The following is a 20,818-nucleotide window of genomic DNA, read 5'->3' as shown; positions in this document are numbered from 1 at the left end:
CTTCTCTTGATATCAATCAAATGCCTCTTATTATAAATATGTGCCCAATACATCCATACAGATTTTTAACTGCACTCGAAAACTAAAATTTCCATCAATTCCATAAAACTAACAAGTATAATAATTAATTGTCCAATAAATAAAAGTTAATAGAGAAAAAATAAAGTGTTGTCATTGTGTGGGTAGAGAGATTAGAGAATGTAATAATGCAAGTGTTTGGAAGACCAAAACCCAAACGTGCAGGCCATTGTAGAATATTCTCCTTCCAACAACCACTGATTTTCTCACCTTACTATTAGTTTTCCAAACCTAAGATTTCGGTTGCTCCAATCTCCTTTTTTAATTTTAATATTGCTACTGTCCCATATTTATATTCATGCATTATGCATGTTTTTTTTAATGCCTTACGTCATTTTTTTAATCAAGATCGTGCGTTGGTGGTCGCATTGCTGATTTGGCGACATCAATAATATTAATATACTACTCTCTCCGTCCGCCAAGATTATGGCAATTTGCTTGGGCACTAGATTTAATAAAATTGGTGATGATTTTGATATAATGAAGAAAGGGTCCCACCACTTTATAAGATGAGTGGTTGGGATTGAATTTTGAATGGTTTTTTTTTGTAAATAAAGAGTGTTAATAAGGATAAAATATTAAAGAGGATGGTGGGACCATTGCCATAAAAGGAAAGTGACATAATCTTGGCGGACGCCCGATATAGTAATTGTGACATAATCTTGGCGGACGGAGGGAGCTATATTTCACGCTATAATTTATGGAGTATTTTTTTTAAGAGAAATGTTATTTTTATTTCTCAGAATACCAAAGTATTCCCTCTGGTTCCGTCCACACGCACATAGTCTGCACTCTGCAGGTTAGCTTTTGCATTTGCACCTTTACTTGCCAATAGACTCTGAGCTAATTAACCAATTGACTCTCAGCTAATCATGTAATTCGAACTCAAGATCATAAATTTATTCAATAAAGTGATAAATTAATCATAAATTTGACTAATTAAAAAATTAAAAATAATTTTTATTTTATATTTTAAAATGTATTTTTGTTTTATTCAAATAAATCAAATGGGAATAATTTTTAAAACAAGAAATTAAATTAAATCTAAAATGTCAGATATTCAAGTCATACTATTGAGATTAATCATGTAAATTGAGATTAATAAACAAGTTAATAAAACGCATGAACACCATGTGTTCTTGAGTTTGAATCCTGGAGGGGCAAAATTTTATCACATTTATATTAGTAGGACTCATTCAACTCCATAATTGCTCGTGAACTTCATACAATTGTTCGTGAACTTCATAATTTAATAGGATTGTTCGTTAACTTCATAATTGCCACAATTTTCTTTTCGGTCCGTCCATAAAAAAATTGTTAACTTCATAATTGCCACAATTTTCTTTTCGGTCCGTCCATAAAAAAATTCATTTTCTTTTATAATAGTAGGGCTCACAAAACTTCACTCACATTTAAAAAATAAATTAAAAAGTACAAAAAAGTATTAAAAATAAGCACAATAAAAAATTAAATATTATTGTATTTAAAAAATAAATTAAAAAATTAATTTATATTTTCCTATTTAACTAATTTGTGAGTGGTCACAATGTGGATGCATAAATTTATTGTTTATTAAAATTCATGACGTCTATAATGTGGTAACTTTTGTGGACAAATGAAGTATTTATTTAAAGATTAGAATTTAAGAAAATTCTCACTCATCTCTAATCTTTTTTTGAATGAATCTGTTTTTAAATTCTTTTTTATTTTTTTCTTTTAACTTTTTGTTTTTGTTTTTTCATAACATGATTGTGAATTCTTTTTTTTTATCGAGTTAAATTATAGTAGTAAGTATTATTTTAATACATTTATAAATATAGTAGTAAATTAATACTCCCTCCGTCCCACGAATATTAAGTCATTTCCAAATATAGTAAGAATTAGATAAAAAGATAAGGGTTCTTAATTACCTTATCTCTCCTACTTTATCACTTATTACCTTCTCACTCCCTACTTTATCACTTTATTAGATTTTCTCTTATATTTTATCACTTTTATACTACACACTTAAAACACTAATGTACAACTCCTTAATTCTCGTGCCGAAAAGAAGTGACTCAAGATTCGTGGGACGAAGGGTATATCAATTATATATATAAATAAATATAAAAATATTTTATGATGGATGAGAGAACATATCAATAATAATATTGTAAATAACACATGAAATACAATTGTTGTAGTGTTCACAAATATGAATGTTGACTATGATGTAATCAAAGTATAAAATAATTGATTAAAGTAGAATATGTATGGGGGTTGCAAGATTGATGTTGATCTCGACGCGTATTTGAAATTGAAGCAAAAAAATCGGCGAAATCATGGGGCATAATCGACCCCACACACTCTTGAAGGTATTTATCCAATGTTTGCGGGAAGTAGCATCTCGATTTTGCTTCTCTTTTTTCGGCCAATTTTTTTGTTGGGTTTTGCCTCGATTAGTTGACCCTTTTTTCTCTTCAGTGTAATTGAAGGTCGTGTTTCTCCAATGTTTGTTGAACATTCAACTTGATAGAAAATTTATCTCAACTCAATTAATTAAATATATGTTTTATTTGATTGTAATGCTGAATGGAACTGTGAAAATATAATCCATGAATTTGAGATGGTAATCGAGATTATACTGGAGATTTTTTTATTGAAGAACCTCAAATTTAAAATGTTTCAAGAATTGGAGAGACTTCCTGGTTTAATTCAATTTTGATGAAACATGTTTAAAAAAAATTGGTTGATACAATGGTTTGAGGGTTGTAGTATTTAATTTTGGTATGCGAACATTTGAATGTACTACTAATAGTCGAGCAGGTTCAGTGAAGCAGTCATTGGAAGTGTGAAAGAAATAAAATAATTCGAGTGTTTGGAAGGAAGCAGCATAGAAAATGTAGATTCTGGATTTATGGCACAGCCACACCATTGTTATGCTTGATGGAATGCATATATGTTTTGATGCAAATGTGTGTATCTCCATAGTAATTAGCAGTCTGCTTGTAATTTAATTCCGACTCATGCAGCTACTGATAATTCTGACTGCTGGTTGTAGAAGACGACTTTCCAAATCTATGGGTTGAGCTTCTCCTTTGTTCTTGCCCCTTTTATTTCCCAGCCTCCATAGAGTTGATGAAGTTAATTGAAGATCCTAGCTTTGCACCAAGAAAAATATTGGGGCTAGTCTACTTACTGATTTGATTCTATGTAGACCTACTTTTCACTAATATGGCATATTGTTATATGCATGCCATTCTACATTCTACATTCAATGTAATGATATCAAAATTGTACTATGTTTGAATACTTGCTACTCTGTTGTCAAAAAAGTTTCGATTCTGTTGTTTGTTTCCTAAATCTTGATTCCCTCATCTGGGAACTCTCCAATCATTGCAGGTATATATCCAATCCTCAATCTTGATGTTGATGAGTTTTTCCAAAACCAGGTAAGCATTTTACTTTTTGTGGCTGGCTCGTATGCTGGCTATATACGTTCCTTAAGCAGGATTTGAAGCTTCAAATGTTGATGAAATGCACGAGTAATGCCTGTTTTAGACCTTTTATGTTTTTTTATTGAGGTTTGGAGGATTGGGGACAGGAGCTAAGTTGAAAAGGATTATGTCTGCTGATAGTTTTTTTTAATGATCAGAGTCTCACGCCCCCACGATCACTTCTTTGCCTAGCTAATTATCAGATGATATCATTTTCATTGGATTAATCATCGCCCTTGTTGTTTAATATTTTCGAAAAGGACCTGCACGTTCTCTAGTATGCCAGGTGTCATTCCGATATCCCCCTACCCGAATCTGAACATCATATTTTGGTTAAATTTCTTGGCATTAACAGTTATTTGATTGAATGAGACTCTGCATCACCAATAATATATTCCTAATGTGTTGTTTTAAGTGTCCCAAGGGTTGCATAATTCCCTTCATTATTGCTTGAATGAGTCCTCTATGAGTTGTCAGATATTTATTTCTTCTATTCCACAAACGGGGCCCATTTTGTTTCTTTCTTATAAACTACTCAGTATTTAAATAAGAGATCATAAAATACTTTCTATGCATACCTTGCCAATCAGTGACATGATTAGTTAATTGCATAGCTAGTAGGAGTATAAATATGTGTACAGGTTTGGGATGAAAGCAAGTTTCTCTTGAAAGTTGTGAGCAGTGAAACTCATCTGTCTTCTTTAGCCTCTGCTAACTCCAAAACAAGAATATGGAACACGTCGGAGCAGTAATTCCTCAAGGAGAGTGGAACTCCTTAAGCGGAATAATGTGCTCTGAGGAGGCTGAGTTCATGGCAGAATTGCTAGGGAACTGCTCTCTCCCAAATGAGGCGACATCGCCTGCAATTTGGCCGCCCCACCGGAACATTGAGGCTGCATTGTATTCCTCTGATGAAACTATGTGTTTTTCTTTTTCACAAGGGAGTGGCAGTGGCTTTCTTTCCCCCTTTTCCACTCAGGAAATAAGCTACTACTCCACTCTCTCTCATCATGCTTCTCTGCCTAACAACAATTACTCTACTAATGTAATGGGAGGGGCCGATGATGTCTTCAACGACAGTACAGAGTCTAACAACGACGTCGTGCCTGAAGAAGAGAAGAAACTCGGCAGCAGCCCTTGCAAGTCGAATAAAAGATCTCGTGTTCCCTGTGAAGTAAGTGCTCAACTTTGTTATCATCCTTTTTAAACCTAATGTGGTGAAATGAGATCATACAAGTGCTATTATTTTCTTACATTCAATTTTTATGCCATGGCAGATTCCGAGAAGCAAGAAGAGCATGAAATGCAGCAGGTGTATCTGCGACGATGATAACAACAACAATGCAGTGGCTCACAGGCAGCAGACCTCAAGCAGCTGCTGTTCAGAAGATGAGTACTCCAATGAGCTGATGGGAACCACGTCGTGCTCGAGCTCCAAGGGCGGACGGGCTCCCAATCCAAATGCGAAAACACGTGCGAGTAGGGGTTCAGCAACCGATCCACAGAGCCTCTATGCAAGGGTATATATATAATATATATACATACGTTCTCTCTCACACAAATTAGGAATCAAGACTAATTAAAACACATATACTCGTGCAGAAAAGAAGAGAGAGAATCAATGAGAGGCTCAAAATCTTGCAGACCCTCGTCCCAAATGGAACAAAGGTAAGCTTTGCAAAAATATACAAGTGCATCATAATTTCCAAGGAAATGAATCTAAAAATAAATATCGACTGTCATCTTAGGTTGACATCAGCACAATGCTGGAAGAGGCCGTTGAGTATGTGAAGTTCTTGCAACTCCAGATTAAGGTATTGCAAAAGTGAAAACCCTAATATTGCAGCATTAAGGAGTAGGGGTTGTTTTGATTTTTAACACTTGCTGTTTATGCAGCTGTTGAGCTCCGATGATTTGTGGATGTATGCTCCGATTGCGTACAACGGGATGGACATTGGACTGGATTTGAGACCTCAATCCTCATGAATACAGATTCAATTCTCTGTGAATAAATACCACACCATGCAGACTTGCTATTCATCTTCTTTTTCTTTTTTTTTGGCATGAAAAATTAGTACATAACAGAAAGAGCGGCGCCATGTATCTGCACTGATGAGGACGGCTAGTCATTCTTGTTTTTTAATTGAAGCCAATTAATCACTGGCAGATATTTGAACTCGATGAATCGGACATTGTTCTTTTAATTTTTTATTTTTTTAAGCCACTAAGATGGAAGTGCATAGATTGTTATGATTAAACAGTGGTATTATTGTTTTATACATGTATAACTAGCATTTGCACCCCGTGCGATGCACGGGAAACATTTTTATATTTATATAAAATTGATACCAACTCAATTATCATATTTATAAATATAATAAAAAATTATATTTAATTAAATATATATTTTAGCTTAATATTAAAAAATAAAGAAGAATTCACAAGAATAAAAATTGATACGATGCAAAAGCAAAAAAAAAAAAAAAAAAAAAAACTAAAGGTTAAAATGAAAATATTTTTTTTTTAAATTTATTCGAAAAAAGATTAAAGCTGAGAGATAATTTGTTAATTTTAATCTTTCAACAAATATAATTTTTACATTTTAAGTTAATTGATATATTTACATAAAAATATATCAAATTAAAGCTCTTATTTGATCTTTAATTTGATATGCATATTAAATATTTTATAATTAGATTAACTAACAACTAAAAATAATTTTTGTTAAATATATTATTTTAATCGAAGTAGTATATAATAAAAATATTATCAACTCAATGAGTATAATATTAAATTTAGTAAGTACCATAAAATAATAATTACATTATAAAGAAAAAAATAGAATTACGATAAGGTAACTCAATTTTTAAAAAAAATTATGTACAAACTAATTGTTGCATATTACAATAGTCAGTATATTTTGTATGTAACTAAAAGTAAAATAGTTATACCGCATAATTATTTCAATTTTGTATTAAAATTTAATATGTAGTGAAGAATTTGAAAATCTTAAAATAAATAAATGTAAACCATTTTTAAAAAAGATTCATTTTTAATCTATATAAATATCAAATATGTTTATATAAATAAATAAAATGTTATTAGTACGAAAACATTACCACAAATTAAATAAATTTAAATCATATATATATATATATATATATATATATATATAACTAATTTTATTCATCTAAAAAACTCGAAATACTTTTAGATATAATTGCATGAGAAATGCAATTATGCACATGATATGCTGTTCTTTTTTGTAAAAAGATACCATGATTTGCAGATTATAAAGACACACGTTATTTTGAACTAAAATTTAAAAGAAGTGGTCAAAACCACGTTCTTAGAATTATGCATAAATTTTCAATTAGCCATTTATTTTTTCAATATTCACAAAATTGCCATTCAAATCAATTTGAAATTGATTTTCAATTGAAAACTCCCTTTTTAATATAGTATAGATAATAAAGTGACTGAAATTTGTTTTATACCGTTAGTCAATTGTTAATATATAGAGGGGTGGATTAGATAGAGTAAGAATACACCTTATTCTAAAAATGAGGTAACTTATAATTGTTAGAATTGAAGAAGACAACATGAATCCGATTTGAAGATGGTAAAAATGACCAGATTTCACACAAATTACACCTCTGAAAGCCAGAATGATAAATTAAGTTGAGAGAGAAAATACACATAACCTGAATTATATTCATATTTTCATTTAGGTCAAGTACTATTCCCTTCGACCCACGAATCTTGACACGTTTGGTTTTAGCACGGGAATTAAGTAGTTGTAGATTAATGTTTTAAGTGTGTAGTTAATAAAGTAGGAGAGAGAATGTAATAAAAGTGATAAAGTAGGAAAGAGAATGTAATAATTATTACTTTATTTAGAAATGTGTCAAGATTCGTGGGACGAGATGAGTTTTTTTTTTGGAGGGGGGGGGGGTTAAATTTTTGCCTTATTAGTTTTAGCGAGGCTTGGACCAAATTGACTTGCTAATGAGCTTCTTGATTATTTTTTTATCCATTTTTTTTTTTCTAATGTCTAGAGCTTCTTGATGTTAGGATTAATTTGTTACCTATAAATATATTTTCATATACAAATAAAAAAATATTAGTATCATTTTCTAAATAAAAACAGAGATTATTATTCACTTTACTTTAAATAGAAACACACACACTCTCTCTCAATACATTCCAAATTCAAATCCTCGACTCTTACGCTCGATTCTTTCCATTTTTATAAGATTTTATCGATGAGATTCAACCCCGAATTAAGAGATAGGAATTCTAGGTTCATATTGTCATTGAGATCTTAAAACTTGTAACATATCCAAATATAAAAACAAACCACACAATTTAGATTCAAATCTAAACTCATACAATTATTTTAAGATAATTTTGAGGTCCACACACCGACACAACACACTCTAATTATGAATCTAAGATAATTTTGAGGTCCACACATGACACACCACACTGAAATTATGAATCTTGGACCAAGTATGGTCATGAATCTCATTAAGATTGATTATTATGATACTAATCAGACGAGAGATCTAATCATTCATCTATACTAACTCAACCACGAAATCCTTATAAAACTATTAGGCTTAATTCCATTTGACCCAAATTTGGATGTGCACGATCTTGTTTAAATACGATAAACTTGTTTTAAGCTCTAATCAGAGAGCATGATCCCAATAATTAGAAAATAGAGCATGCTCGTATTGATATTGAAATGTAATCGAAATATTTTTTAATTTATTTGATTTGGATTCGATTAAAATAAGTATGTCTACATCATGTTACTCATTTGAAGTGAACATGATGCTTTAATTTCCATGGAGCCAGAGAGGAAAATGAATCATACACAAATTATTTTAATATGCTATTAAAGCCATTTCTCAATTCCATATTAATAAATAATAAATAAATCCTTGATTCAGATTTGGACCCATAATACTAATATGAGTAATATTTATTGAGTTTCTCATGAAGATCCTGTATAAAAAAAATTCCGACAATACGAGTTTAGTTAAATTTAGATTTCAACACCTAAAATCGAACGACCTAAAATGTATTAAGAGTAAAATTTTGTTCGATTTTCGAGTTAGAATTCGAATCTAAATAGGAAGATTATTACTTACATAGTCCAACTCTTTAAAGTCTCAAAGTGATGGAATCAATTTATTAGAAAACTATGACCCTCGAGTTTTGAGGGGAGAATTAAATTACTTTAATTATATTTATATAGACAGATATAAATAATAACAATAATATGAGTATTCAATATTCACTATTGGCCATCCGGAATGGTGACAGAATGGCAGAAATATACATACATTACATTCCCTATATCATTTGGTAGGGCAATAGAAGATGTCAACTATGAAGTCGATTAAAATAATGGTAGTTTTAAATACCATTACAAATACATCAACAACAGTATTATTCGATTATAAAGTATGAGGCCTAGAAAGTAGAAACCCCAATTTGAGTACAACTAAAAAACAAAACACTCTTAATCTGCCAGAAACAGTTTGAATATTCTTACACTCAGCAGTTCCACACCTTTAACATGATAATCAAAGCACCATATATAACACACACACAAGAACGCACGTCGAATAAGGGTAAGAACAAGAAAACGAGTGATAAACAAATGAATAAGCACAGTGTATATACACTTCTCTAAGCAGTTGTATAAACCAGATCTATATAATTTCACACAAAATCTCAACCCAGTCATAGGCATATCATTTATGTCAGTAATCTTGAGATCTATGTATTCAATATGCAACAAGTGTTCATCATTATTCCAATATAATAAAAGCACAACCCACAATCACCCTAAATAAAAAAAACAAAAGCACAACCAAGATCGTCTCCAGAAGTTGCACAGTATTAAAATGAGTTCCAGATTGCCTCGACAGACAGTTTAATCTGTCGCATGAGGGCATTCTGTTGTAACAACCCATTATTAACTTATTAATACACATTTCTGCTAAATCAAATATTGCTTGACTCTCTCTGCACCGAGAGAGAGAGAGAGAGAGATGCAATTGATTGCGTGCAATTAGGAGGCACAACCTGTCACATGCTACCAAATTAATGTAAGTGTTTCGACCTAATCTTGTTGTTAAAGTAGCCCCAAACATAATACTGACTCAGACATGTCTCATATTAAAAGCACAACCAAGATCGTCTCCAGAAGTTGCACATTATTAAAATGAGTTCCAGATTGCCCCGACAGACAGTTTAATCTGTGGCATGAGGGCATTCTATTGTAACAACCCATTATTAACTAATTAATACACATTTCTGCTAAATCTAATATTGCTTGATTCTCTCTGCACCGAGAGAGAGAGAGAGACGCAATTGATTGCGTGCAACTAGGAGGCACAACCTGTCATATTAAAATACATCAGGGTGATTCTCATTCCAACTCTATATCCAAAAAATCATTCAAATAATATAATTCTATCTCCAAAACCATTGTTGGAGATGGAAGGTCAGGTACATCACCCTTACAGAAGAACAATCATTGAGAATCACTTTCAAGCACAATCTTCATCTACGTGACTATGGTATATATGACCGACAATGCAATCAGGGAAAAATAAATTGTCATAAAAGAAACTTTTCCTTATATTATGCGGTTGAGATTTGACATAAATTTCAACTATATAGTCCTAACTGATGAACCAAGAAATGTGTAAGAATTTGACTTAAAATAAACAAATAATCAAACCTTCAGCACTGAACATTGCATAACTAACAAGAATTGTTACCCTTAACCACCACCGAAAACCCAATAGAATCAAAACAATCCAAACAGAGCCCCAATCATACTTCACTTCTGTAGTACTCTTACCTGCACAAGAAACATAAGACCAACGAAAATGAGGATGTGAAGCATAATTCACACAGATAAATAGTAAAAACGAATTTTGTAGTTGAACTAACTGATGCAGGTATAATGATCTCTACTGTACAACAGGCTGCTGCTACAAGTGCAGACACAAGCTCCTCTTCTACATCTTTTCGATGTACGGAAGAGGATAAACATCTTGTTAGGTGACACAACATTCAGCATAACACCTACTTCATTTCTACCTCAATTTCAAAATAGTGTTTATTTTTCTGCTGTTTTATTATAAGAGATTAATATGAAAAGCCTAATAAAAGATGCTTTCCATCAGGAACTAACATATTTCTCTTTGGATAACCTTGTAACAGCAAAGACAATGATGAAAAAAGTTGAAATTCTAGCAATCTAGCAAACCTAGAGGGCGTTTGGCTGAGCTTATAAGCTCCTTACAACAGCTTATAATCTATGTAGGGATAGATATATAAATATGAATACAACTCAATTTAGCCCAACACTCAACACTTAGGTCAATTCTCAATTAAAGATCCAAAAATAATTTCTCTTTTTTGACATATTTCTCTCAAGCACTTTTCTATCGGCATCTCCCCTTCTACCGAAACCGCCGCCGTCGCTACTGCGCATCCTTTCGGCGACCAGGTGTTCACCTGATTCGAGTTAAGCCCAAATTTTAGGTCTCCTTTTCGGAGCCGTAGTTAAATGCTAAGTTCACGGTACTATTTCCCCCAAATGAAGTTCAGATTTCTTCTTTCAGTTTGAGCCCTAATTAAATCTGATCGGCTCTGATTCCTCCCCTCTATGGAACAGATTGTGTGAAAAAGAGAATTGAAAAATGCAGATGCATGTGTGAGAATATGTTGATGTTGCTTGGGAAACGATTTCTGCTGTTGAGATTATCTATTGTATGCTGTTGATCTTCTGATATGTATGTATGATGTAGTGTACAGATCCTTCTTGAAATCTAATTTTTTTAAGATAGGAAAAGAAAATTACCAATTATTTAAATTGGAACTCCGGTCAGAATATCAGGCGGAGAAACTCCTTTGCAAAATCTGTTCAAATTTGGATGAACTAAGAATAAAGGAGAAAGAAGGAAGATCAATTGTGGGGAGGGTGTGGTGAGTCTAGATCAATTGCGTGGTTCAGATGGAAAGATCTGTGTGTCGATAAGATAAAAGGGGGCTTGGGATTTCGAAATATTGAATGGTTTAACAAGGTCTTGGTTTTCAAATGGCTTTGGAGGTACTTGGTGGAGAAGGAGGCGCTGTGGGTGAGGGTTATCCAATCTTTTTATGGGGACTTGTCTAGGGGGGAGAGGGGGGAGTGGAAGGTCGAGAAAAGGGGAGGGATGAAAGGATGGTGGTCCAAAATTGTTGGGAGGGCGGGGGGAGAGGGAGAAAAGTGGTTCTGGAACAATGTTCAAAGGATCCTGGGGAACGGGAGAGAGGTCAGTTTTTGGGAAGAGGTGTGGGTGGGGGACAGCCCGCTCAAGTTTCTTTTCCCTAGGCTTTTTAATCTGAGCCTTCTTAAAGAAGGTAGTGTTGAGGGGCAGGGAAATGGACGGAGGTTGGGTGGGTGTGGGACCTTAAGTGGCGAAGGGATCTGAGGGAGAGGGAGAAGGAGTTGGAGGCGAACTTGATGGCTGTCATTGGTGTCTGTTCTCCTTGCCCAAACAAACAGGACGGCTGGAATTGGAAGAGTACAGCGGGCGGAATCTTTTCGACTAAAGCGGCATACTCGGAGTGTGCTAAGGCTGAAGGAGATCACACGGGGGAATTCCAAGAAGTTAAGGCTCAATTGTGGGCGGCCCCGGCCCCACACAAAGCTAGGGTGACAGCTTGGAGAAGCATTTGCAACAGGCTGCCAACCTGTGATAATTTGATCAAAAGGAATGTCATGATTCCAGTGGAAGAGCAGTGGTGCAACGCGTGTGTTTTGAGAGAGGAAACGGTGGACCACTCTCTACTTCATTGCCCCAAAGTCGACTGTGTTTGGGATCAAATTCACCAATGGATTGGAATCGAAACGGTGAAGCCACAGAGAGTCGAAGAGCATTTCCAGTCATTCATTGGAGGGGGAAGAGGCAAGAGAAATAGGAATTTCCTTAAAGCTCTGTGGATAGGAACTGTTTGGACGGTCTGGAAATATCGGAATGAGAGCAGGTTCGAGAACAAGACTTGGGAGGCGTCAAATGTCGTCAAAGATATCAAAGGGAGGCTTTGGAGTTGGAACAAAATTTTCCATGTTGTAGAGTCCAACGTTTCTTTTTCCTTGTGGTGCTCTAAAGAGTACTCACCCCTTGTGTGATGTTTTGGTACCTCTGGTACCGTTCCGCTTTTTTAATGGAATTTTTTACTGATCAAAAAAAAAAAAAAAAAAAAAGGAGAAAGAAGGAAGAAGATAAATTGACAGTTCAAGTATTGTTTTTCTAACCATGCACGGTGATAATAAATTTTACCACTTGTAAAAAAATTTAAGCTACATGAACTTTGGGGCCATTTTGACTTTTCTCACCAACTATGAAAGTAGTAAGACTCAAGAAATATACGAACTTTGATTTATTTTATTTTGGATACTTGGTATAAAATAAATGAACTTTACTCACTTTTTGGTATTTAACATGAATCATAATTATAAATACATGAACTTTACTCATTTTTAGTATTTAACGTGAACTTTAAAACATAGCTATAAATACGTGAACTTTAAACTTATTTAATTTTTGACTCGTTTTTCATTTTTCTCAAATTAAAGTTGATTTGTAATGCTTGAATCTTGACATGGATAATTGGTCGTTGAGATACGATGGCATTGTTTTTTGTGAGAGGAAATTAACCCAAAACTAAAATATTAAAGTGAACGATAAATATTTGTCTACAAATTTCACAAATTCAAAAGGCGAATTTCATCTCTAACATTTGGGGATTTCAGAAAGTCAATTTTGTCATTCAGAAAGTCAAATCTAGAAATTCAGAATATAAAAAATGGATCAAAAATTGAATTGTAATTTTTATACCAAGAAATTGTCCAAAATTCACACACAAAGTCAACTTTAATTTGGGAAAAAATGAAAAATGAGTTAAAAATTGAATAAGTTTAAAGTTCATGTATTTATAACTATATTTTAAAATTCATGTTATATACCAAAAATTAATAAAGTTCATGTATTTATAACTAGGATTTAAAGTTCATATTTAAAACCAAAAAATGAGTAAAGTTCATGTACTTATACACCAATTATCCTTTTATTTTATTTTTCCTCGAAAAATACACAAATTTTGGCTCATCTTATTCTTTCCGGTTATATACTACAAGTGACGAAGATGTTGGTGACGCCTATGATTGTGAAGAGTATTCTCGATGTGAAAAGCGAGAGGAGATGAGTTTGATTATTGTTTGGAAAAGATGTGGATTACACCTAGGGATTCAAGAATCGTGCAGATGCCCTCCAAGATCAGACCTTGAACGAGTCCGGAGTCGTTGTGATTCACCTATACTACAATTTGAGCTTCTTCTCAAACAACATAGTGTTGGTGTTATATAGCATACGAGATATGCCAACGCCACCTCAAATCCAGTGTACCATTTTGTATCTCATTTTCATTTTTTTATATTTTCTTCATATTGTTCCTGCAATTTCAATTAACAAACCCATTTTTACCATCCATTATACAACACAAGACTAGTCTAGAACATTATTTCATCTTAAAAAACCAACATCATCTCCAAAAGTTGCATATTATTAAAATGGGTTCCAGATTGCACCCATTTAATCCGTGGCATACATCGTGCATTGGCAACATACCAATCCATTATTAACTACTACACACTAACAATGCTACAAACCACTAATAAGGTTCAACTAAGTAAGGCTAGAAAAAGAAAAAAAAGAAAGATGCACTTTGATCAAACACACAACAAGTCACATGCTACAAATGTACATGTTTCCACCTCATCTTTTTATGCATATTAAAGGACATCACGGTGATTCTCATTCTATCTATATATCCAACAAATCATTCAATAAATATAACTCTACCTTCAAAACCATTGTTGGAGATATGCATCACCGTTGCATTCAGAATCATACTCAAGCACGATCTTCATCCACATGATTTGCTACCTCATTCTGGCTGTCCAGAGGCATGTATTGGGCCATTATAGCCCTGATCTCTGAGTCCATATACGACTGCAAACGCAATGACGGGAAGAATTGTTATAATAGTAAGGGGTTGGAGCAGGAATTTGTAGGAAATCGAACCCCTCCAACCTGTGTTTCAACAAGCGATTTATAGATCGAAAACTTACCCTCAACCTCTGTTTGTACACAAGATAACCACCACCACCAGCCAAACCCACCACAATCAGAACAAGCCAAACAGCGCTCCAACCATACTTCACTTCGGAAGCACTCTTACCTGCACAAAGAATAGAAAGGATTAGAAGCAAAATCCATATAGATAATAGTAAAAACAAATCTTGCAGTCAACTAACTGATGCAGGTATCGTGGTCCCTGATATACAACAGGCCGCTGCTACAAGTGCACTCATAACTGCCCCATGTGTTTCTGCAGTTGCACTCTTTGCATTGACAGGCTTTCTTCTCCTTACATTCATTGATATCTGTACGTTAAACGGTAAACCAATGTCATAAATTGAACAAGCACCTTACACCATTAATCTTTTGGCTCCACTTTCACATCTTTTCAGTGTGCAAGAGGACAATATCTTGTTAGGAGGCATTTGCTTTGCGTGAAAGATTAGACTGACAAAGACAAAGTGATGAAAAAGATGATTTCTAGCAATCTAGCAAGCTTAGTCCTTTCAAATACGACTAACCAATTCATGTCTTATTTTTTACATCTTATTTGTTAGCTAGTGAATTTTTCAAATAAAATAGCAACAGATTTTGTAAAGGATGTTGGTCTGAGTGTTTGACATGATCAAGGGAGAACCTTCATATTCATTGATCTCACCTTGAACAAATATTGAGCCATCATATATTCTGAAATATTGCAATTTCTAGCAAATACTGGAAGCCAGCAAGCATTTTACAGTAAATTCTTTATGCAATTTGTTTCAAATAATTGTATAGTACTCCCTCCATCCCACTCCAATAGGCTCATTTTCCTTTTTGGGTAAAAAAGTTGTACTTAATTGGTGTGGACCACACCACTCTATTACCACTTTCCTACTAAAAAGTAAGTTTTCTTAATCTCTGTGCCCAAAAGAAGTTAGCCTATTGGAGTGGGACGGAGGGAGTATCAGATAAGAGAAATGTCTAGTATGGTGAACAGAAGCTTCAAAGCTACATAAGAATGTTGTGCAGAAAGTTTCTTTACCTTCACAATTTTTAACACCATCACCTTTAAATCCTGGAGGGCATGTACATTTTCCATCGTCAGTATCCTGTAAAAACCGTGTTGAACATTTTCACTCTTATCAAACTTTAGCTTGGGATGAGGAAACCAAGTTTAAAGGTTCACTGACCACACAGGCAGAGAAAGTGACTCCATCTCTTTTTTCATGCCAACAGCCTCCGTTATTTATTCTGCATCGCCCAGGCCCACTTGCTGCACATGCAGAATGAATAGGAATAATATTCTTAAAAACACTACCTTAATTGACATATTTGTTCAAGCTAAAAGTTTGAAGAATTTAAATAACATTTTATGCTACAAAGCTATGAGCACAAGATAGATCACTTGATTTTACCAATTCCCCCATGACATCCAAATAGCAGCGGCTATTTGTGAATGTTTGGGAGGATGAATATTGAAATATACAGGTGACAAGACACACATGTTAGAGAATACATTGGAGAATGTGTAGCACATTGGGATGTATTTTTGAATAATTAATTGAGAATGAAAATGGTTGTAAGGAATGGCCATAAAACAAAGACCAAAATTTTATTGGTACATGAACCGAAATCCATCCTCTATCTCAGACATTAAAAGGGCGATCTGTGCCTATGTGTGTGCAGTGAAACATGCTTACCCATTAGCATTATATTAGTATCATCAGTATACATGTTTTCTACCTTTGTTGTCATACGTTCCTCTTCTTTATTTAAATCAGGGGAATGAGAGGTTATAGCAGGGTACTTGACAAGTCCTGCGTGCAATTCTTTCTTGTGCGTCTTTGAGATATATTTTATTTATTACATACATCAATAAATAAACTATATTCTGGCAGCAGTTTTTAATGAAAAACAACTTATCTTCACTTCCAGAATATTAGTAATACTGGATTGGGGGTAATGAATTAGGAGAATGGGAATGAGAGGGCAACCACTCCATTCCCATTGATGATGCTAAGTAAGTGAAGTTCAGAATCTCTCAATGATTACCCCATTCACATTTACAGCCATTTCCCCATCCATCAATATGATTCGCATTCCCATTAACCCTTTAGGCAAACCACTTGTCATTGTGAGTGAGGAATTTTAAAATGATACTTTCTTGGAACCTGACTATGTTGAATAATGTCTCATATGGATGCTTAAGTTTCTCGACTTTCCTTTCAGATCTTAATCACCACCATGGCCAAGAGACATAGTTTTCAGTGCTCTAGAGGCTGAACTACTTGGTAAACAAATAAACAAAAATGACCAGAACATACCAGAACAAGATCTGTAACCATCTCCCTTAAATTGCACGCCATTAACTACTGGGCATTCACACACTCTTCCTCGAAATGTGTCCTGAACACAAAGAATGTAAGAAAGGGATAAAACTTGAGACAAAACAGTGTTCATTTAAAACACACACACACACACCTTGCAAGCTGTAACATTTGCTGCTTTGTCTTCCCAGCAGCCACCATTATGGTGCAAGCACTCATTTGTTTCTACATCTGCAGCTAGAAAGTATCAGCTTCGAGTTCGTAGTCGTGACACTCAACCTTTGAATTACTCAGGGAAAAGCATACCGCCATTTAAACAAACAGATGGCTCCGTAGTTTCTTCAAAACCAGCACATATGGCTCTCGAGACAGCACCTTTCTCCAATTTTCCTGAAAGAAGACACATTAGAAGAAGGTGACATTTGAATATCTTGATGCATTTCTACATAAGTTAGCAAACAGACCTCGATATTGGCGATTATTCACGACAAGGGTAGGCAAAATGGTTACATCGCCACGTGTTCCTTTACCAATCTACAAAAATTTTAGTGTAGGCATATGAAATGATTGTAAACATACAACAACATAATAGAAAGAATACAAAAAATGTTTTCCCAAAAGAGAAGTTCAAATACTCACTTGAGCTTCCTGCTCTTCTTTCAGAATAGGATTGTCTGCATCTGCATCAGGGTCGCCCATGCACTTTTCGATTTTACTCAGATCAAGACCTGACATGCAAGCAGCCATATAATACTTTCATTTTGTGGTAAACCATCATGATGTTTATGAAGAAAGAGTGAAATCTACCTAAAGATTTGATAACCTCTTCAGCACATTCCTTGCCATATTTCTTCTCCTTCATGGGGCATCTTATATGGAAATCAGTAACATAGTCCCACCAGATCCACGGCTTTCGGGTCTCATTGGCCACTCTGAAAACACATAGTTGTCTCAAGTTCTCAAGCACCACATCTTTTCCATCATAACCAGAGTTAAAATCTTGCTCCGGGTCTGGAGCACAGTATCTTCCATGGTTGAGGCATTGAGACTTGCATTGTTTGCTCACAGTGAACGCTTCAGGGCAGTACCACGTTATATAGTGCGGAGTAAACTGAGTATAGCCACCTTGCTCGAGCATTAGGGCTGCACCCTTAAAATCCTTCAAGAACTCCATCAACATATCACACTTAACCCCACACTCGTCATTGCTGTTAGTCCACAGTTCGTATTCCACTCGATCATCCGGGTGGGGGACGGCTTCTCTCCAGTCGAGATTTACATTCACCATATCTCCCTTACTGAGTGCTTTCTTTAGTTTCTCACCGAAACTTTTATCAATCAGTGCAGATGGTATTGTTATATTTGCAATATATTCTGCAGATGCACGATCCTCTTCGGGTGAGTCCATCGTAATCAAAGGTTCATCGAGGTGGTCAGCCACTAGAACAGCAGCTGCACCAGCATTCTGGGCATTCCAAACTTTTAAAGCAAAAAAGCAATCTGCAACAAAGATGCAAGTTTTCATGGAAGGAATTGACAAATATAATGTAGAATATACCCACAAACTAACTCTCCAACTCCTTTATTCCTGTAAGCTAAATTGGATAACTTTCTAACTTAAGAAAGTTCTTCACAAGAATGTATCCCAAACTAAAGAGAGCAATCCACTTGAGAAACGCAGTTAAACGAATCTTGAAATTGCTTGAAACAGAAATTATCTCAACAACCACAAGGGTATATTAGGAAATTAAACAAATTACCTAAATTAAACCGTCGAGCGCACGATTGAAATTCATATGTAACCCCCCCCTCTAAATGAGTGCAAATTTGAAGGAGAGGTGTGCATGATAAATAACAAACCCGACCCTCAATTAAGAAAGATTCCATAAAAGCACATCACAATGAAATACTATCAAATCTAGAGCAAGCTTAACCTCTATTAAAAAAAATTAAAAGAAGAAGAACAGCACACACACACAAGTACCTCCACGATCAACGAGCACAAAGGTGGGTAAACCTCCAGGCTTGGTCTTGAAAGAAATCCCAGAATCATCAAATTTATGGCAGCCCTTTCTATTATCCTTTGGATACACCACAGTTCCAGCCATGCTTCCACCATATTGTGGAAGCCCAAAGTTGCCGATGGCACTATCGTGATTTCCCCTAATGCTTTCCGGCGATAACACTCTCAGACTGTTCTTCTCCACCTGAAACCGACCCACCACTAATTCCGCCCAAATCAGCACTAGAAAAGGCAGCAAGATTGCAGCTTTCAATCTTCCACAACGCCCCATTTCCTTCAACAAGCTACTAGGCCAGGATTTTGGTTGAGCTCTTTCCTTTGGAGGGGATCTTTGCTATATTTCTTGCTTCAGCTAAAACACGCAGTGGGGGTGTGTGTCTGTGCGTGAGATTTTTCTAGGGTGTGGAGACTTGAAAATGGTGAAATCCGAGTAGTATAAAGATTAATAAACAGTGATTACAGAAAGTGTTATACTCTAGTACGAATTTGAGGAATTTATTTACGTCGGAGTTGTCTGTTTCTGTCTTGAAATTGGGGCTACCGAAAACGTTTTTGGTGATGCATACTAGTATAATTTATTTCTCAATTAAATATCTTATCCGTCTGCATCCGATATAAAAACTACACGAATACGATAGCTTTTTGTGTTTAATCTAAATATTTATCTAAAACAAAGTTTAATCCAGTGATAAAGATACTGTTACTGTTAGTAATCTAAGTTTCTATCCTGCCTTCAATTCTGAAAGAAAAAAATCGAATATTTAAGTTCAAAAAATAAATCAAAATAGCATTTGTTTACAATTAATGTTGATTATTGTACTATTTTACAACACTTTACATAATTATTGATTTTTCTCATCAAAAGAAACAGATTGAAAATAGTAGAAGCTTAAACAATGGGAAAGAAGCATAAAGTGTGACTGCTGATGATGAGGACAGCAGAAGATTTTATAACCGATCACTTGCCTCTTGCTTTGTTATAATATTCACTTACTTCTCTATATTTTTTTCGAAAGCTACACTTAATTCTTTATAATTTATGTAGTATGGTGTCGTATGATTTTATAGTTGAACACTTGTATCTTGCTTTCTTATAATATTCACTTACTTTCTTTATACTCCCTCCGTCCACGAAATGAGTACTCATTTGTGGACGGCACGGGTTTTAAGAAATGTATGGAGTGTAGTGTGAATAGTTTAAGGGACTTACTTTTTGAGTGTATTAATTAAAGAGATGTGTTGGGTACACTTACCAAAAAGGGAAATGGGTACTCATTTCGTGGACGGACGAAAAAGGAAATATGGGTACTCATTTCGTGGACGGAGGGAGTATTTTTTTGAAAGCTACACTTACTTCTTTATTATATATGCCGTATGGTATACTTTCTCTTTATACGTAAAGTGTGGTATTTTTACCATTTTAATTCATTCACAATGAATATACTAGTATTTTTTATTTTGATATACATATCTGTATAATTTCTAATCTAATTCATACTCAATCATTACTAAAAACTCATTTAATTAACAAATCGTTTAAAAATTATTTAATAAATTAATTTTGATGAATTCATTAATCCACTTCGTACACATTTTTTTAACCATTTCTTAAAATTTGTGCTTCACGGCACACTTTAGGTGGATCAAAGGAGTATATAATTTCAGTAAAAAAAAATTGCAATTATTTAGGTTTTATTACATTAAATGGGGCGA

At 34.4% G+C, this 20,818-nt stretch overlaps 3 protein-coding genes and 1 long non-coding RNA gene across 6 annotated transcripts; 2 read left to right on the top strand and 2 right to left on the bottom strand.

Annotated features, from left to right (window-relative positions):
* The first annotated feature begins 2,266 nt into the window (after positions 1–2,266).
* On the top strand, positions 2,267–5,762 carry LOC131005272 (transcription factor bHLH139-like). Of its 3 annotated transcripts, XM_057932157.1 has the most exons (8): positions 2,267–2,432; positions 2,876–2,959; positions 3,460–3,509; positions 4,196–4,728; positions 4,832–5,074; positions 5,157–5,222; positions 5,303–5,368; positions 5,451–5,762. In XM_057932157.1, the coding sequence occupies exons 4-8, from the start codon at positions 4,285–4,287 to the stop codon at positions 5,538–5,540; spliced, it is 909 nt and encodes a 302-aa protein (XP_057788140.1). In that variant the 5' UTR covers positions 2,267–2,432; positions 2,876–2,959; positions 3,460–3,509; positions 4,196–4,284; the 3' UTR covers positions 5,541–5,762. The 3 variants fall into 3 exon arrangements, with proteins under 3 accessions (XP_057788140.1, XP_057788139.1, XP_057788141.1); XM_057932156.1 differs by lacking the exon at positions 2,876–2,959 and having other exon boundaries at positions 4,260–4,728; XM_057932158.1 differs by lacking the exon at positions 2,876–2,959.
* Positions 5,763–10,196: 4,434 nt separating this feature from the next.
* On the bottom strand, positions 10,197–11,754 carry LOC131005271 (uncharacterized). The gene is made up of 2 exons (XR_009095242.1): positions 11,449–11,754; positions 10,197–10,440 (listed from the first exon to the last, which is right to left on the bottom strand). It is a non-coding gene; the product is annotated as an uncharacterized LOC131005271 (long non-coding RNA).
* Positions 11,755–11,811: 57 nt separating this feature from the next.
* LOC131011909 (uncharacterized) lies at positions 11,812–12,762 on the top strand. The gene is made up of 2 exons (XM_057939811.1): positions 11,812–11,902; positions 12,008–12,762. Exons 1-2 carry the CDS (start codon positions 11,812–11,814, stop codon positions 12,760–12,762), a joined length of 846 nt encoding a protein of 281 aa, XP_057795794.1.
* A 1,415-nt stretch (positions 12,763–14,177) lies between these two features.
* On the bottom strand, positions 14,178–19,964 carry LOC131005270 (vacuolar-sorting receptor 3-like). Its single transcript, XM_057932155.1, has 12 exons — positions 19,067–19,964; positions 17,890–18,582; positions 17,722–17,810; positions 17,547–17,616; positions 17,389–17,472; positions 17,237–17,313; positions 17,080–17,161; positions 15,946–16,028; positions 15,798–15,864; positions 14,950–15,078; positions 14,764–14,873; positions 14,178–14,644 (listed from the first exon to the last, which is right to left on the bottom strand). The coding sequence occupies exons 1-12, from the start codon at positions 19,374–19,376 to the stop codon at positions 14,546–14,548; spliced, it is 1,893 nt and encodes a 630-aa protein (XP_057788138.1). The 5' UTR covers positions 19,377–19,964; the 3' UTR covers positions 14,178–14,545.
* Positions 19,965–20,818: the final 854 nt, after the last annotated feature.

The sequence above is a fragment of the Salvia miltiorrhiza genome, chromosome 1 (assembly GCF_028751815.1).
Source record: "Salvia miltiorrhiza cultivar Shanhuang (shh) chromosome 1, IMPLAD_Smil_shh, whole genome shotgun sequence".
In the NCBI taxonomy this organism is placed as follows: Eukaryota; Viridiplantae; Streptophyta; class Magnoliopsida; order Lamiales; family Lamiaceae; genus Salvia; species Salvia miltiorrhiza.
This window is presented reverse-complemented; position numbering and strand designations above follow the sequence as displayed.

What these genes read in the sequence shown, in the direction of transcription:
- LOC131011909 (XM_057939811.1), top strand. Translation starts at nt 11,812, where the DNA reads ATGGTGGTCCAAAATTGTTGGGAGGGCGGGGGGAGAGGGAGAAAAGTG. An exon ending in TCCTGGGGAACGGGAGAGAG is followed by an intron (nt 11,903 to 12,007) that starts GTCAGTTTTTGG and finishes GTTGAGGGGCAG; the next exon opens with GGAAATGGACGGAGGTTGGG.
- LOC131005272 (XM_057932156.1), top strand. Translation starts at nt 4,285, where the DNA reads ATGGAACACGTCGGAGCAGTAATTCCTCAAGGAGAGTGGAACTCCTTA. An exon ending in TCGTCCCAAATGGAACAAAG is followed by an intron (nt 5,223 to 5,302) that starts GTAAGCTTTGCA and finishes CTGTCATCTTAG; the next exon opens with GTTGACATCAGCACAATGCT. An exon ending in TCTTGCAACTCCAGATTAAG is followed by an intron (nt 5,369 to 5,450) that starts GTATTGCAAAAG and finishes CTGTTTATGCAG; the next exon opens with CTGTTGAGCTCCGATGATTT.
- LOC131005270 (XM_057932155.1), bottom strand. Translation starts at nt 19,376, where the DNA reads ATGGGGCGTTGTGGAAGATTGAAAGCTGCAATCTTGCTGCCTTTTCTA. An exon ending in AGAGGTTATCAAATCTTTAG is followed by an intron (nt 17,811 to 17,889) that starts GTAGATTTCACT and finishes CTTGCATGTCAG; the next exon opens with GTCTTGATCTGAGTAAAATC. An exon ending in CAAATGTTACAGCTTGCAAG is followed by an intron (nt 17,162 to 17,236) that starts GTGTGTGTGTGT and finishes CTTTGTGTTCAG; the next exon opens with GACACATTTCGAGGAAGAGT.